General features: G+C 25.4%; 1 protein-coding gene across 1 annotated transcript; it reads right to left on the bottom strand.

The window, feature by feature from the left end:
- Window positions 1–2,949, bottom strand: LOC101498226 ((+)-neomenthol dehydrogenase-like). Its single transcript, XM_004510780.4, has 5 exons — window positions 2,883–2,949; window positions 2,553–2,799; window positions 1,568–1,642; window positions 1,155–1,331; window positions 1–539 (listed from the first exon to the last, which is right to left on the bottom strand). Exons 1-5 carry the CDS (start codon window positions 2,900–2,902, stop codon window positions 162–164), a joined length of 897 nt encoding a protein of 298 aa, XP_004510837.1. The 5' UTR covers window positions 2,903–2,949; the 3' UTR covers window positions 1–161.
- Between the last annotated feature and the right edge of the window lie 11,028 nt (window positions 2,950–13,977).

Here is a 13,977-nt window from a genome sequence, read left to right as displayed (position 1 = left end):
TAGAATTAACTGGCCTTGTGTCACATGTTATTCATAAGAAGCAATAACAACAATAACAAGCAAAGCAACAACATGATACTATGTAACAAAAACAGCATCAACAATAACAAGCAAATCAATACATTTTATTCTATTCTTAAACCACAAAACTCAAGTACAAATCAAAAGGAAGAGACTTCAGTCCTTTTATAGAATTGGCCAGATAAAATACCATTGGGAAGTAGTGCTAGCTTCACAATGCTAGCAGCACCTTCTTCAGCAGTTAACATACCGGTATTAGCAGTTATATCTGTGATGACATAACCAGGACAGATACTATTGATGCATAAAGTTGGAAATTTCTTAGCAACAATTCTTGTATATGCATTCATAGCAGCTTTAGATAAGATATAAGCACCCCCAGCATTAGGCCACCCTTTGCTTTTCAATGAACCTTCTTTGAAATCTTCTAGAAACTTCTTCAATACTTCATCCACTTTCTCTTCAGTTAAGTTATCAACATCACTAAAGATTTTATAAGCCCATTCATTTGGCATGCTCTGGATTTGACATCACATGACATGATTAAGCAATAATATACTTCATTCAAATTAAAGTCCAAAGTTAAGAACCATTGTTGAACATTAGTCAATGATAAACATTACTTTGTCCTAGTTTAAACACTTTGGCAAAGTATGTGCAAGTTTTTTATATAGAGTGAATAACAACTTTAGTTTATGAAATTGTAAAAGTTGGACCATTTAGTTCTTGTAGTAGACAAATTTCAAAATAGTCTAAAATTGAAAATACACCATCACATTGATTCTTTTCGATTGGTATGAAATTTTCAATTTTAATGGACATTTTAAAAATTTGTTCATTTCATGACATAATTGTCTGTCCCTACAGTTTAAGACTAAATTAGTGAGCTATGAAGCACAAATACTAACATGGACATTGGATACGACATTGGCACTTCAACACCAGTAATAATATAAGAAAATGCATTGATTGAATGTAAACAAAGTATCGGTATCATATAGGTGTCAGATACTAGCATGTGTCGAACACCAGGACACGCATGCGACCTGAGGTGTCAGTACTAAAAATTAGTGATTTACTGATTGTATTAAAAAGGTTATGAACTTATTAGGGAAAGGAGTAAAACAACTTACCTCTAACTTTCCATGAGTGGATGATACATTCACAATTTTTGGTGAATCAGATAACTGAAGAAGTGGAAGAAGTGATTGAGTAGTTATTTTAGCACCATAATAATTTATTTGCAAGCATTCTTCAGCTAACTCATATGTTTGAGTCATTGCCTTTTTCTTTTCATCTTCTGTCAGTGCCTACAAAGAACAAATCAAATAATCAACCCCAAAATATTAAACAATTATTACAATACTTTTTGTCAAAAGCTATCAGTTTTTATAATGTTTTTCTATTAGGTTTTTATATTGAATTTAACCAATTCTTACAAAACTGGTTTGTAAGATGCGATTGAGAAGAGTCACTCTTTATATACTCATGTCGAACTTAATGCAAAAGAAAAAATAAGCAAAGTAGAAAATACATAGATACTTACTCCAGGGTTAATGATAAGCAAAGGTGCTAAATCTTTGTCATTAATTACAGTTCCACTAATCCCTGCATTGTTAACCTGCATTGAACCATGTTTCTTAATGAAATGTGCATATTCTATACGTAACATAATGAGAAGCATGATCTTATCAAGAAAATTCATCATAACTAATAACAACAACGACAACAACCAAACCTTATCTCACTAAATAAGGTGGTCAGATATATAGATCAAACAATGTCGTAATGTTATGCCATATAGCATATCTCTATCCAACTTATTAATCTTTAGGTCTTTCTTAATAGTTTCTTTTGTAATTTTTTTATGACTTTCTTTGTCTCTAGTGATTTGACTATCCTCATCTGATCTACACACTTTACTACATAATCTAGCCTATTGTCCACATGCTCAAACCATCTAAATCGAGTTTCGATCATCTTTTCTAGGATAGATGTTATCCCAGCTCTCTCTAATGTTATCATTTGTAATTTTATCTTGTTAAAAATAAAGAAAAATAAAACATATCACTTTTGCAACAAAAACGAATGTAGAACAACAAAACTAGGATAACAAAAGAGTAAATACTCATTATTGAAATTGTAGTACCGTATCAATCTAGTTCTTGATATTATTAATATTTCAAAATGATTTCTAAAATTGCAAACTATTAATCAAGTTTGTCCCTCTGACTCAATATGTGATCACTTAATGTCAAATTCAATCTCCACATTATCAACTTAATATCATTATACTCCTTGTAAATATTAATGGAGGACAAATTTGACTAAAATTTTACAATTTCACATATTATTTGGAAATATTGATAATGTAGAGGAGTAACTTGATACAATTTTTTAGTTTCAACATCAAAACAAAAATTTACACAATAAAAAAAGTAGCAAGATGAGCGCACACACTATCATGCAATTGAATTGTGACAAATTAACTTTCATTTGCAACAAAAAGGACTAATTTTTTTGCATGTTACCAGAATGTCAAGTTTGCAAAATTTGGATTTGACCAAATCTGCAAGAGTAGCTATACTTGCAGCATTAGCCACATCTAGTTGATGAAACACAACAAAATCAGATAAACCAGAAGCTTTGAGTGTTTCCAATGCTTGAAGACCCCTTTTTTCATCTCTTGCTGTAAGCACAACTTTGATTCCAGCTGAAGCTAACTGCCTTACTATCTCAAAACCAATTCCTTTGTTTGCCCCTGTCACAACTGCATACCTAAGGAAGAGTGACAAAAGGAATAGGAAAATCTATAAGCTTCTAAAACGTTGTTAGATATGTTAAACAAAGTTTGTTACTACCTTTGTGTACGTTCTTCCATATCTAACTAGAGATATTTTCTTTTTTGTTCACATCTCTATATACACCGCAAATTCTTACTTGTACGCCTTAGAGAGTTGTTTTTATGTTTCACTCATTTTTTTCTACTTAGTTTCTAAATAATTTTTCCCTTTTTTAATCCTTTAAGGCTCTAATCCCTAATTTTTTTAATGATTTCTTCCAATAGTTTCTTCTTCCCTCTTGTGTATGCCTCAGTCATTCGCCATCCTCGCAAAATCATCTTCTAAAAAGCATTTGTTCCTCTGCGATAATTCTTTGAAATTGTCGATTCTACTTCAAAGATATCCTGAAAGAGGTATAGGTTTGTTCGTTGCAACAAAAAATTTCCTTCTCTTTGTTCATTTCTAATTTTGTTGCCATAAATTCAATTATGTTCTATGCAATCTTTGAAATCAATTTGGCTCATAGTGACTTAATGTTATGTATATATAGTTTCTTATATGAAATTCTATCACTGCCACTATCTAGGAAATCCAAGTTGGGATGGGACCAGTCGACAAACATCGCTACCCATCATACCTAGAACAAAATGGCACATAGAAATTCCCAAAAATTAGTGTTTTCCAATGCTATGAAAGGTATATTTATACATCAATATTTTTTCCCTCACCCTTTTAAACTCTTTTCCTTGTTTAGTTGTTTTTAAGTGTCACTTTGCTTTGTGTGTCTCATATTCTTAGTTTTAGTTCAATGTAATATATGTTGAGTAGCTGCCTACAAATTGCAGTTGAAAAAGTTTGACTCAAATAAATTTTAATCATGTTTAAAAGATTTATCATTGAATTGGATCAAGTAAATTCGATCATTTTAAGTTTCAGAAGACAAATGTGCTTGTACTGTGGAAATTGTTCAAATTTCAAATGTTAAAGTTAATGATTTCAATTATTTTAATCATCGATCTTGATAGTAATTGTGAAATTTTTTATTTTAAATCGGATATATTAGAATTTTAATTTGCAAACATTCAAACTATTATTAATATTGACAGATGAATCATAGTCACGAATATTTTAGTTACAAAATATTTGGTTACAAAATATTAATTGTCAAACAATTATAAATATATATCAAATACAAATATTTACAAATGAATTACTTTAATTTCATCTATTATATATATTTAAATATTTGTATTTGATTTTCTACTTTAAATATTGATAAATATATATAATATATAAATATTTAGAAATGATGGACAAAGTCATGTCTCTTTCAATTTTGGTCGGTTTTATTTTACTGAAACTAATTAAATTTAATTTGTTGTTTTGAAGTGTTAATTGACATGAAATTAAAATAATTTATTTGCAATTATTTATATTTGATGTATACTTGTAATTGTTTGACAATTAATATTTTATAACAAAATTGTTATAAATTTTAGATTTCTATTTTGAAACCAAAATGTTAATGATTATGATTACTCAATTAATATTAATAATAGTTTGAATGTTTGTAAATTAAAATTCTAATATATCCGATTTAAAATAAAAATATTCACAATTACCATAATGATCGAGTGAGAGAACAAAAAATATTTGTATTTAATTTTCTACTATGAATATTGGTAAATATATATAGTATATAAATATTTAGAAATGATGGACAAATTCATATCACTTTGAATCTTGGTCAGTTTTATTTTACTGAAATTAATTAAATTTAATTTGTTGTTTTATAGTGTTAATTGAAATGAAATTAAAGTAATTTATTTGCAATTATTTATATTTGATGTATACTTATAATTGTTTGACAATTAATATTTTGTAACCGAATTGTTATAAATTTTGAATTTCGGTTTTGAAACCAAAATGTTAATGATTATGATTACACTATTAATATTAATAATAGTTTGAATATTTGTAAATTAAAATTTTAATATATCCGATTTAAAATAAAAAATTCACAAATACCACAAAGATCGATGATTAAAATGATTGAGTGAGAGAATAAAAAATATTTGTATTTTATTTTCTACTTTAAATATTGGTAAATATATAGTATATAAATATTTAGAAATGATGGACAAATTCATGTGTCTTTGAGTTTTAGTTTATTTTATTTTATTGAAATTAATTAAATTTGATTTGTTGTTTAATAGTGTTAATTGACATGAAATTAAAGTAATTCATTTGCAATTATTTGTATTTGATGTATACTTATATTTGTTTGATAATTAATATTTTGTAACCAAATTATAAATTTTGAATTTCAGTTTTGAAACCAAAATGTTAATGATTGTGATTACTCTATTAATATTAATAATACTATGAATGTTTGTAAATTAAAATTTTGATATATTCAATTTAAAATTAAAAAAAAAAATTCACAATTATCACACAAATCAATGATTAAAATGATCGAGTAAAAGAACAAAAAATATTTATATTTGATTTTCGACTTTGAATATTGGTAAATATATATATATAATATATAAATATTTAGAAATGATGGACAAAATCATGTCTTTTTTGAATTTTGGTTAGTTTTATTTTACTGAAATTATTTAAATTAAATTTATTAAAGTAATTCATCTACAATTATTTGTATTTGATATATACTTATAATTGTTTGACAATTAATATTTTGTAACTTATAAATTTTGGATTTCAATTTTGAAAGCAAAATGTTAATCATTATAATTACTCTATTAATATTAATAATAGTTTGTAATTTAAAATTCTAATATATTCAATTAAAAATAAAAAAATTCACAATTACCACAAAGATCGATGATTAAAATAATCGAGTGAGAGAACAAAAAATTAATAAAGTAATAAAGCAATAAAGTAAAATACAAGGTGAATGTATTTCCAACTATTTCACTTTAATCATTTTTAGTTTCAGCAATAAAGTAATTCATTTTGTAACTCAATATATCAATTGAATCTATCTCTTAATTTCAATTATCGAATACATTGCTTTAACATTTAACATATCCATCGATCTCAATATTAATACGTTACTTTATTTATTCAAATCATTCGTCTAACATCAGTACTTCTTTTCTATGAATTATATTGGTACAATTGTATATATATTATTGATATAAATACTAAATTGAGACATAAAACTTTATATTAATTTTTTTTAAATCCACTTAAATTAAATAAATAAAAATATAATTGTGCAACGCAGGAATAAACATCTAATTTATAAAATTAATTCATTGAGAACTCTTTATATATATATATGAAACAACTCAAAAGAAGATACTTTATTAACATGAAAAACGAAAACAATTAATTATATATTTTATTAAAATTAGTGGTTCAGATTTCCGCTTCAGTAAAAATGTCACATGACCATCAACCCATAAAAAAATACTTGATTAGTCACGACTCGAAATGATTTTTATTTGATCACACACAAAAAATATCAAAATATTATTTTGAAAATATATATTATTTAATTATTTCTTCTTCCCCTAAATAATACATGGTCACCACATAAGACTTTCTACAACTCCATCTTTATTCTTTATTTGTGACGTGTGATTTTTCTCTTGATATCTTGCATGATAAAACTTGCTTCTCTTTAAGAGAGATTGAGATAAAATCAAAATTTTAATTAATAATCAAATTAGTTTATCATTAACTCATCCTAATATCAATTTATAGATATAGCACATAAATTCCTTTAAAATATATTTAAACCATATCAAAACGACCTTCCCAAGGGGTGACATTTAGCACTCGCAAGTTGAAAATTTGTCCACATGGACAAATTGCATTTATAGCCATAGAATTATTATATTTAATGGTTGAAATTCAAGATTTAAAGAATTGTTTCTCTATTTTCTTATTGGTGCTTTAAGATTTCCATAAATACTTAAGCAGTAAAGATATGTAAATATTCTTTTAAATAAAAATTAATAAACTCAACATCTTCATTTTATTCTTAAACTTCAGAAGAAAAAAAATCAAAACTCAAATTAAAAAATAAACCTTAAATCTACCAAACTCATCATAAACCAATTCACACAAATAAAAAATGCAAATTAAAAAAACGTGGATTCAACTTCAAACTTTTTTCCTCGCTTTCAAATTCAACCCAATCTTTTTAGATAATTTGGGGTTATTATATGAATAGCAAGTAAATTTAGTTTGCTGTAGTAAGAACCAGATTTATGTTGTTTTTCCCTGATTTTTCAATCCAATTCTTCAAACAGATCTATGTTTTTTTTTTCCTAATTTCTTCAACCCAATTCTCTATTTTTATATATATATATATATATAAATCTTAGAAGGAAGCGGGCTTTACATCGTAGAAATGCAAGAAATCATACTTGAAGAAATGCATAGCGTGAACTGATTCTTGTAAATTAATTTCTTTTTCTTTTTTGTTTCAATGAAAAAAATTCTTTTTTTTTTTGGTAATAAATGCTTCACTTTTTAAAATTTAAGAAAAATTTTAAAAAGAAAATAATTGAATAATTATTCATTGAAGTATTTCAAATCATACATAAGACTCATATATATATATATATATATATAACAATTAGTTAATATAAAACTTAATATCTTTGTAATTCGTTAATTTAATTTTACGTAACAATTCAATTATTTATCTTTTTTAATTTGATATTTTATTTAATTTTAAGTAATAATTTGATCATTTATATCTTAAATACCAACAATGTTATATTTTTTTTAAACAGAAACTCAAAAAATTCATCAAAATTTTCAAACAAAACTCATAAAATTAATTATCAATTTCAAAAAAAATTATATTCATCAACTTCATAACTCAAATATTTAAATAAACTCATATTTTCATTTCCAACAATATCAAATTCATCAAATAAAGAATGTGAATATAAGTTTATTTGAAGATTTGAGTTACGAATTTGATGAAACTTGTATTACGTTAAAGATGATAATTAACTTTATGAGTTTTATTTAAAAAATTGGATGAATTTTATGAGTTTCTGTAAAAAAATAAATAAATAAATAAATAAATAAAATAACATTGTTAACATTTTAAGACATAAAAGATCAAATTGTTACTTAAAATTAAATAAAAGACTAAATTCGAAGGAAAAAAATTAAATAACTATATCATTACCTGAAATTAAATTAATGGACTAAGAAAGATATTATACCTGATATAAATAATTATACTTATTAACTAATTAATGTCTCATTTCTCGTATATATATATTTTAATTAATACATTTATATGGTGTGAGGGGTAGAATAAAGCTATCATCTTAATACATTCACATAGGATGTTTCTTTTTTAGGCTCTAAGACTCTAGACGGGTTGAATAAAGTTGTCACCTTTTTATGAATAATGACTTCTTTTTATAAAACGGTGAGAGATTTTTCAATCGAAATGAAATGAATAGCAAATTGATGATATAAAAGCATTCTAAGAAATTTACACACAAAAAAATAATAATTTCTTCCTTTTTAAATTGGAAAAATAGTTACAAGATCATTCATAAAAATGAAAATTATGTGAACCATTTACGATGGTTGTACGAGATTAAAAATAGAGAATCCATTTAATACATATTATATCAAAATAGAAATATTTTTATATTATTAATTAGATTCATAACTAAGATGGACCCAAAGAGAAATAACTAAAAGTTCTTGCGTTACGCCTCTCCCACAAATAAATTATGAAAAATTTCCCCTGGACCCCTATTTTTATACCTATACCTCCATAATTTTTTGAAAATGACAATTATGCCCTTATTAATTCAAAGTTTTTTTTTTTATTTTTTATAATTTCATCTTTTCCGAAACTACAAAAAAGATTTCCGGTACACACCTTATTTTCGGAAAACTTTTTTCAAGTTTTCCGGTACAAAAAGTTGTTACCGGAAAACTTTAAAAAAGATTTCCGGTACAGAAGTGAAAAATTGTACCGGCAAACTTCATTCCAAAGATTTCCGGTACAGAGAAGGTGTTTCCAGAAAACTTTCTCAAAAAGATTTCCGGTACACACCATTTTTTTAATTTTTTTTTTAATTTTATTATTTTTATAAATGATAATAAATTAGTCAATAATTAACGCATCATAAATATTAATTAACACACATAAATATACCATAAATAATTAATAATTAATACACCATAATAATTCATAATTAATACACCATAATTAATGATTAATACTCATTTCCATAACAAGATTTATAAATTAGTTAAAATCAAATAAATACTAATATAACAAAAAAATTAATTTAAAAAATATTTAAAAAAAAAATCAAACAACTACCGGAAAACATGTGGATGAAATTTTTCGGTGGTTTCCGGAAATGTTACGTTGAAGTTTTTCGGAAATGATGTTCTGTACCGGAAAACTTCTCTCAAGTTTTCCGGAGTAAAAGTTGTGTACCGGAAAACTTCTTTCAAAGTTTTCCAGAAACTTTTTTTTTTTGCTTGTTATTTCTATTCCGGAAATATTAAATGAAGAAATAAAAAAAAATATTTATATATACAAGGGTATTTTAGTATTTTTCCTTTACTTTTAGGGGTATAGGGATAAATGAGTGGGTACAAGGGAAAATTTTCATAAATTATATGTTAATTGTATTGGTAGGTCCATTTCTGCACTCTAAGATCTAATTACGGTATATCATCAAATATATTTAATTACAATATATCATCAAACATTGTGCTACCTCATTCAAATATTGTTACATAAAAAAAAATTGATGTGGCATATCTAACAAGCACTTTTTGTCTTTTTTATTATCATACTTGCAATTTGTTTTTAGCACAAATTTTATTATATTTTTTTCATATAATATTTTGTAGAACTATTCATATGTCATAAGTTACAAATTACAATACAATAAATATCAGTTATTAGTTATTCGACATTCATTGCTCCTCAATCATTATTGATAACGGTTCTTTCTCCATTATTATTGATAATTGTTCTTCTCTTTTTATGGTTTTAACTCTCAATTAATATATTGAGTCATTTTAAAGGTTTCTCAACAGATAAATACACGATTATAATTAATGTAAGTTATTTTATATCTTGAAATAGGAAGACAATGACATATATGATCATGTTTTCAAACTTTTTTTTCTTTTAGATAAACAAAAAGTGTGAGAATTCTTACATTTTTTAGTTTATATCTTGATTTCTCAACAAATAAATACATGACTATAATTAGTTTAAGTTATTTTATATCTCGAAATAAGAAGACAGTGGCATATATATCATTTACATGTTTTATGTTAAAACAATATTGGGATCTTCAACAAGAATTAACCAACAAAGTAGAAAAACAAACAATTGCAGAGAAAAAACGAAAACGGAGAACGTTCTGCGTTTCTGCTGAAAATGGAGAACGTTCTTGACAGAAATGAAAACCAGAACGTTCTTGGTTTTCTGTTGAAAACATAGAATGTTCTGAAAACCAGTTTTCAATCAAATTAAACGAAAAATAAAGAAGGATAAGGGAAGAATAACACCCAGTTTAGTGTTCGGTTTCAATTGATGAGACCTACGTCACAGGCAAACAAGCAAAATTAATCCACTATTGTTAATTGAACTTTGCAAGATTAAAGCCTTCTCAAGATTGATCTCCTATTATCTATCATTGTTTATGAATCAACAATATTAGTCTTTTCACTCAATCTTTCTATCTCTCCCTTTAATATTCTTTCTCTGAATTTCTATGAATCACGAATTGCTTATGCCTCTCTTAGTTTTCCAGCTATTACTGTTACAACAACACTTTTTTTTAAGCTGCTACAATATTACATCTTTATTTATAGTATACAAAAGCAAACTAATTATAACCACCTATCATAACTAACTTGGCCAAAGGTAGTTATAACAACCACTAAAGCTTAACTAACTTTAGTTAGATAATTTGAGGCACATATTCACAATTCTCCACATTGACTCAATATTAGAATAATTCAATCATTGATCTTGTTGCCATTGCTTCAGCTTTATGTTTTACAGAAAATAATCTATTTGAGGCATATCTTCACAATTCTCGACCTTGACTCAATATTAGAATAATTCTTTCATAGTCTTTGCTCTTTAAGAACATCCCAAGACATATTTTGATCTTGAATCGGACATATGTTTATTTCCATTTGATCATTTTTTGTCAGTTCTTCCTCTTGTCACATTCAGACTTTCAGCATGATTATTATTCTTGATCTCAAGTCTTTTATAGCTTTCCGGATTGAGGCATGCACTTCTTCAAGAGTAATTGTTTGTTCTCTTCCAAACATAATAGCATCCTTGAAATGTTCATATGAACTTGGCAGAGCTCTAAGCAAGATCAGAGCTTTGTCTTCATCATCTAGTTTGACTTCTAAATTTTCTAAATCATTAAGGATCTTGTTAAAATTAGAAAGTTGAATCGTGACAGGTTTCTCTTCATCCATTTTAAAAGAGAACAATTGATGTTTCAAGAAAAGCCTATTTGAAACTGATTTAGTCATGTAGAGATATTCAAGTTTAAGCCATAAGGCTGCTACTATTGGTTCCCTTGCAACCTCCCTCAAAACTTTGTCTCCAAGACACAAGATGATAGAGCTCTTTGCCTTTTCAATCAGTTCTTCCTTTTCTCGTGCAATCATTGTTGCAAGAAGAGTCGATTCACCCTTCAACGTGTTCACCAAGCTTTGTTGTGCCAGAACATCATGCATCTTTATCTTCCACATACCAAAGTCATTTGATCCATTGAACTTTTCAATATCAAACTTTGTGGTTCCAACCATTGTTGCTCCCTTTTCCCACAGACGGCACAAATTGTTAAAATAATATTGGGATCTGCAACAAGAATTAGCCAACAAAACATAAAAATAAACAATTGCAGAGAAAAAAAGAAAACGGAGAACGTTCTTGACATAACTGAAAACCAGAAAACTAGAACGTTCTTGGTTTTCTACTGAAAACATAGAATGTTCTGAAAACCAGTTTTCAATCAAATTAAACGAAAAATAAAGAAGGATAAGGGGAAAATAACGCTTAGATTTACGTGTTCAGTCTCAATTGATGAGACATACGTCACAGACAAGCAAGCAAGATTAATCCACTATTGTTAATTGAACTTTACAAGATTAAAGCCTTCTCAAGATTGATTTCCTAGTATCTATCACTGTTTATGAACCAGCAATACTAGCATTTTCACTCAATCTTTCTTTCTCTCCTTTTAATCTTCTTTCTCTGAATTTCTATGAAATCACGAATTGCTTATGCCTCTCTTAGTTTTCCAGCTATGACTGCTACAACAACACTTTTTTTTAAGCTGCTACAATATTACAGCTTATTTATAATATACAAAAGAAAATTAACTATAACCACATATCATAACTAACTTGGCCAAATGTAGTTATAACAACCACTAAAGCTTAACTAACTTTAGTTAGATAATTTGAGACACATATTCACACTTTCAATTTTTTTTCTTTTAGATAAACAAAAAGTGTGAGAATTTTTACATTTTTTAAATTACATTTTGAGCTTTAATTCTATTTATATACTTTGATAGAAAAATTTGTATGTCCTCTAAAATATTGATATTGTTATATATGGTTATATATGATTATATACGTTGAAACTTGAAACATGTATGGTTATATAAGTTGAAACTTGAAACATATTTCTAACACCAATACAATCTCTTAAATTTTAGTGATATTGAAATTTCTCACTTCATTTTTAGAAAATAGTGTAATACTTAACTCTCTAAGATTTTCTTAGATGAAGAATAATAGATAGTTCATGGCTATGAGATATACTTATCCCACATTTTTAGTTTCTACAATTATTTAATTTCTTCAAATTGAATATTACATAGTAGTATTACTGGAAAAAAAAAATATCTTTTAACGAAAAATAGTTATTTTTAGTGAGATCTATAAAATATATAAATCTATCACATGTCACTTATTAGATAACAAAAATTAATATTTAAATCAAATAGAGAGATATAATTATACCATTGTTGATATGAACTTAGGAAAAAATTTATATATTTTCTGAAATATTGATATTGTTATGTATGTTTGTATACTAAAACATATTTTTAACTTTTTTCAAATAGTAAATTATATTTTTTTTTTTTTTACAAAATAGTAAAGTGTTTCATTACTAGAAGAAAAAAAAACTATTTTTCATTTGCTTTCAATTTATGTCGATCATTTATATGATAATATTTTACGTTATCAATCTTCTGGCATAATTATTTTATTTAATGGTGAGTAACGATTCATTTTCTCTCTTTTTTTATTATGCATTTTTTTATAATATTATTATGCATTTCTCATTACAACCAAATTATGACAATCAATTACATTTATGATAATATTTTACATTTAATAGTCATTATATTATTTATTTTTCATGCACAATTATTCAACTTAGTGATAAGTAATAATTTCATACGTTGAAAATTCAATTACTCATTCAATTTAATAGAAAAAAAAAAAAAAACCACTGAACCACTTATAAATATTGTAATCTAACTCTTTGTATTATTTCCTTTTTTTTTTATCTATGTCTTTCGGCATAATTTTTTTTTATACAAATCATTTTCTGAGTTTTTTACATGTATATCCCTCTTTTAATTTTGTTTTTCCTAATTGCCCTAGTCTGAAACTTATTTCTCTAAATGCCCTACTTTTTTTCTCAATAAGAAGTCGAGCCCTCGGGAAGCGACCAGCTGAAGAGAAATTGTTTAACTTCAATAGAAGGTCGTTTCCTGGGGAAGCGACCTCCAATTGACAACTTTATTTTTCCAGTTATATTTTAATATTTGTTTATTATTAGAATTATTAATTTAATTATTTAAAAAATAAAAAATACTAATAATAAATTAAAATAAAATATATTAATAAATTATAAATAAATTTTATATTTTAATTACTATTGTTAGAATAAATAATTATTATAAATTATTTAATAAATTATAAATAATTAAAATATTTAAAAATTCAAAATACTATTAATAAAATAAAATAAATTAATAAATAATAATAATAATAAATAAATAAATAAGTAAAATACATTAATAATAATAATAATTTTAATAATATTATAAATTTTAATAATAATAATAATAAT

Source organism: Cicer arietinum, chromosome 7 (assembly GCF_000331145.2).
Source record: "Cicer arietinum cultivar CDC Frontier isolate Library 1 chromosome 7, Cicar.CDCFrontier_v2.0, whole genome shotgun sequence".
Taxonomy (NCBI): domain Eukaryota; kingdom Viridiplantae; phylum Streptophyta; class Magnoliopsida; order Fabales; family Fabaceae; genus Cicer; species Cicer arietinum.
Note: the sequence above shows the minus strand (reverse complement) of the source record. Positions and strands in the feature narration are given on the sequence as shown.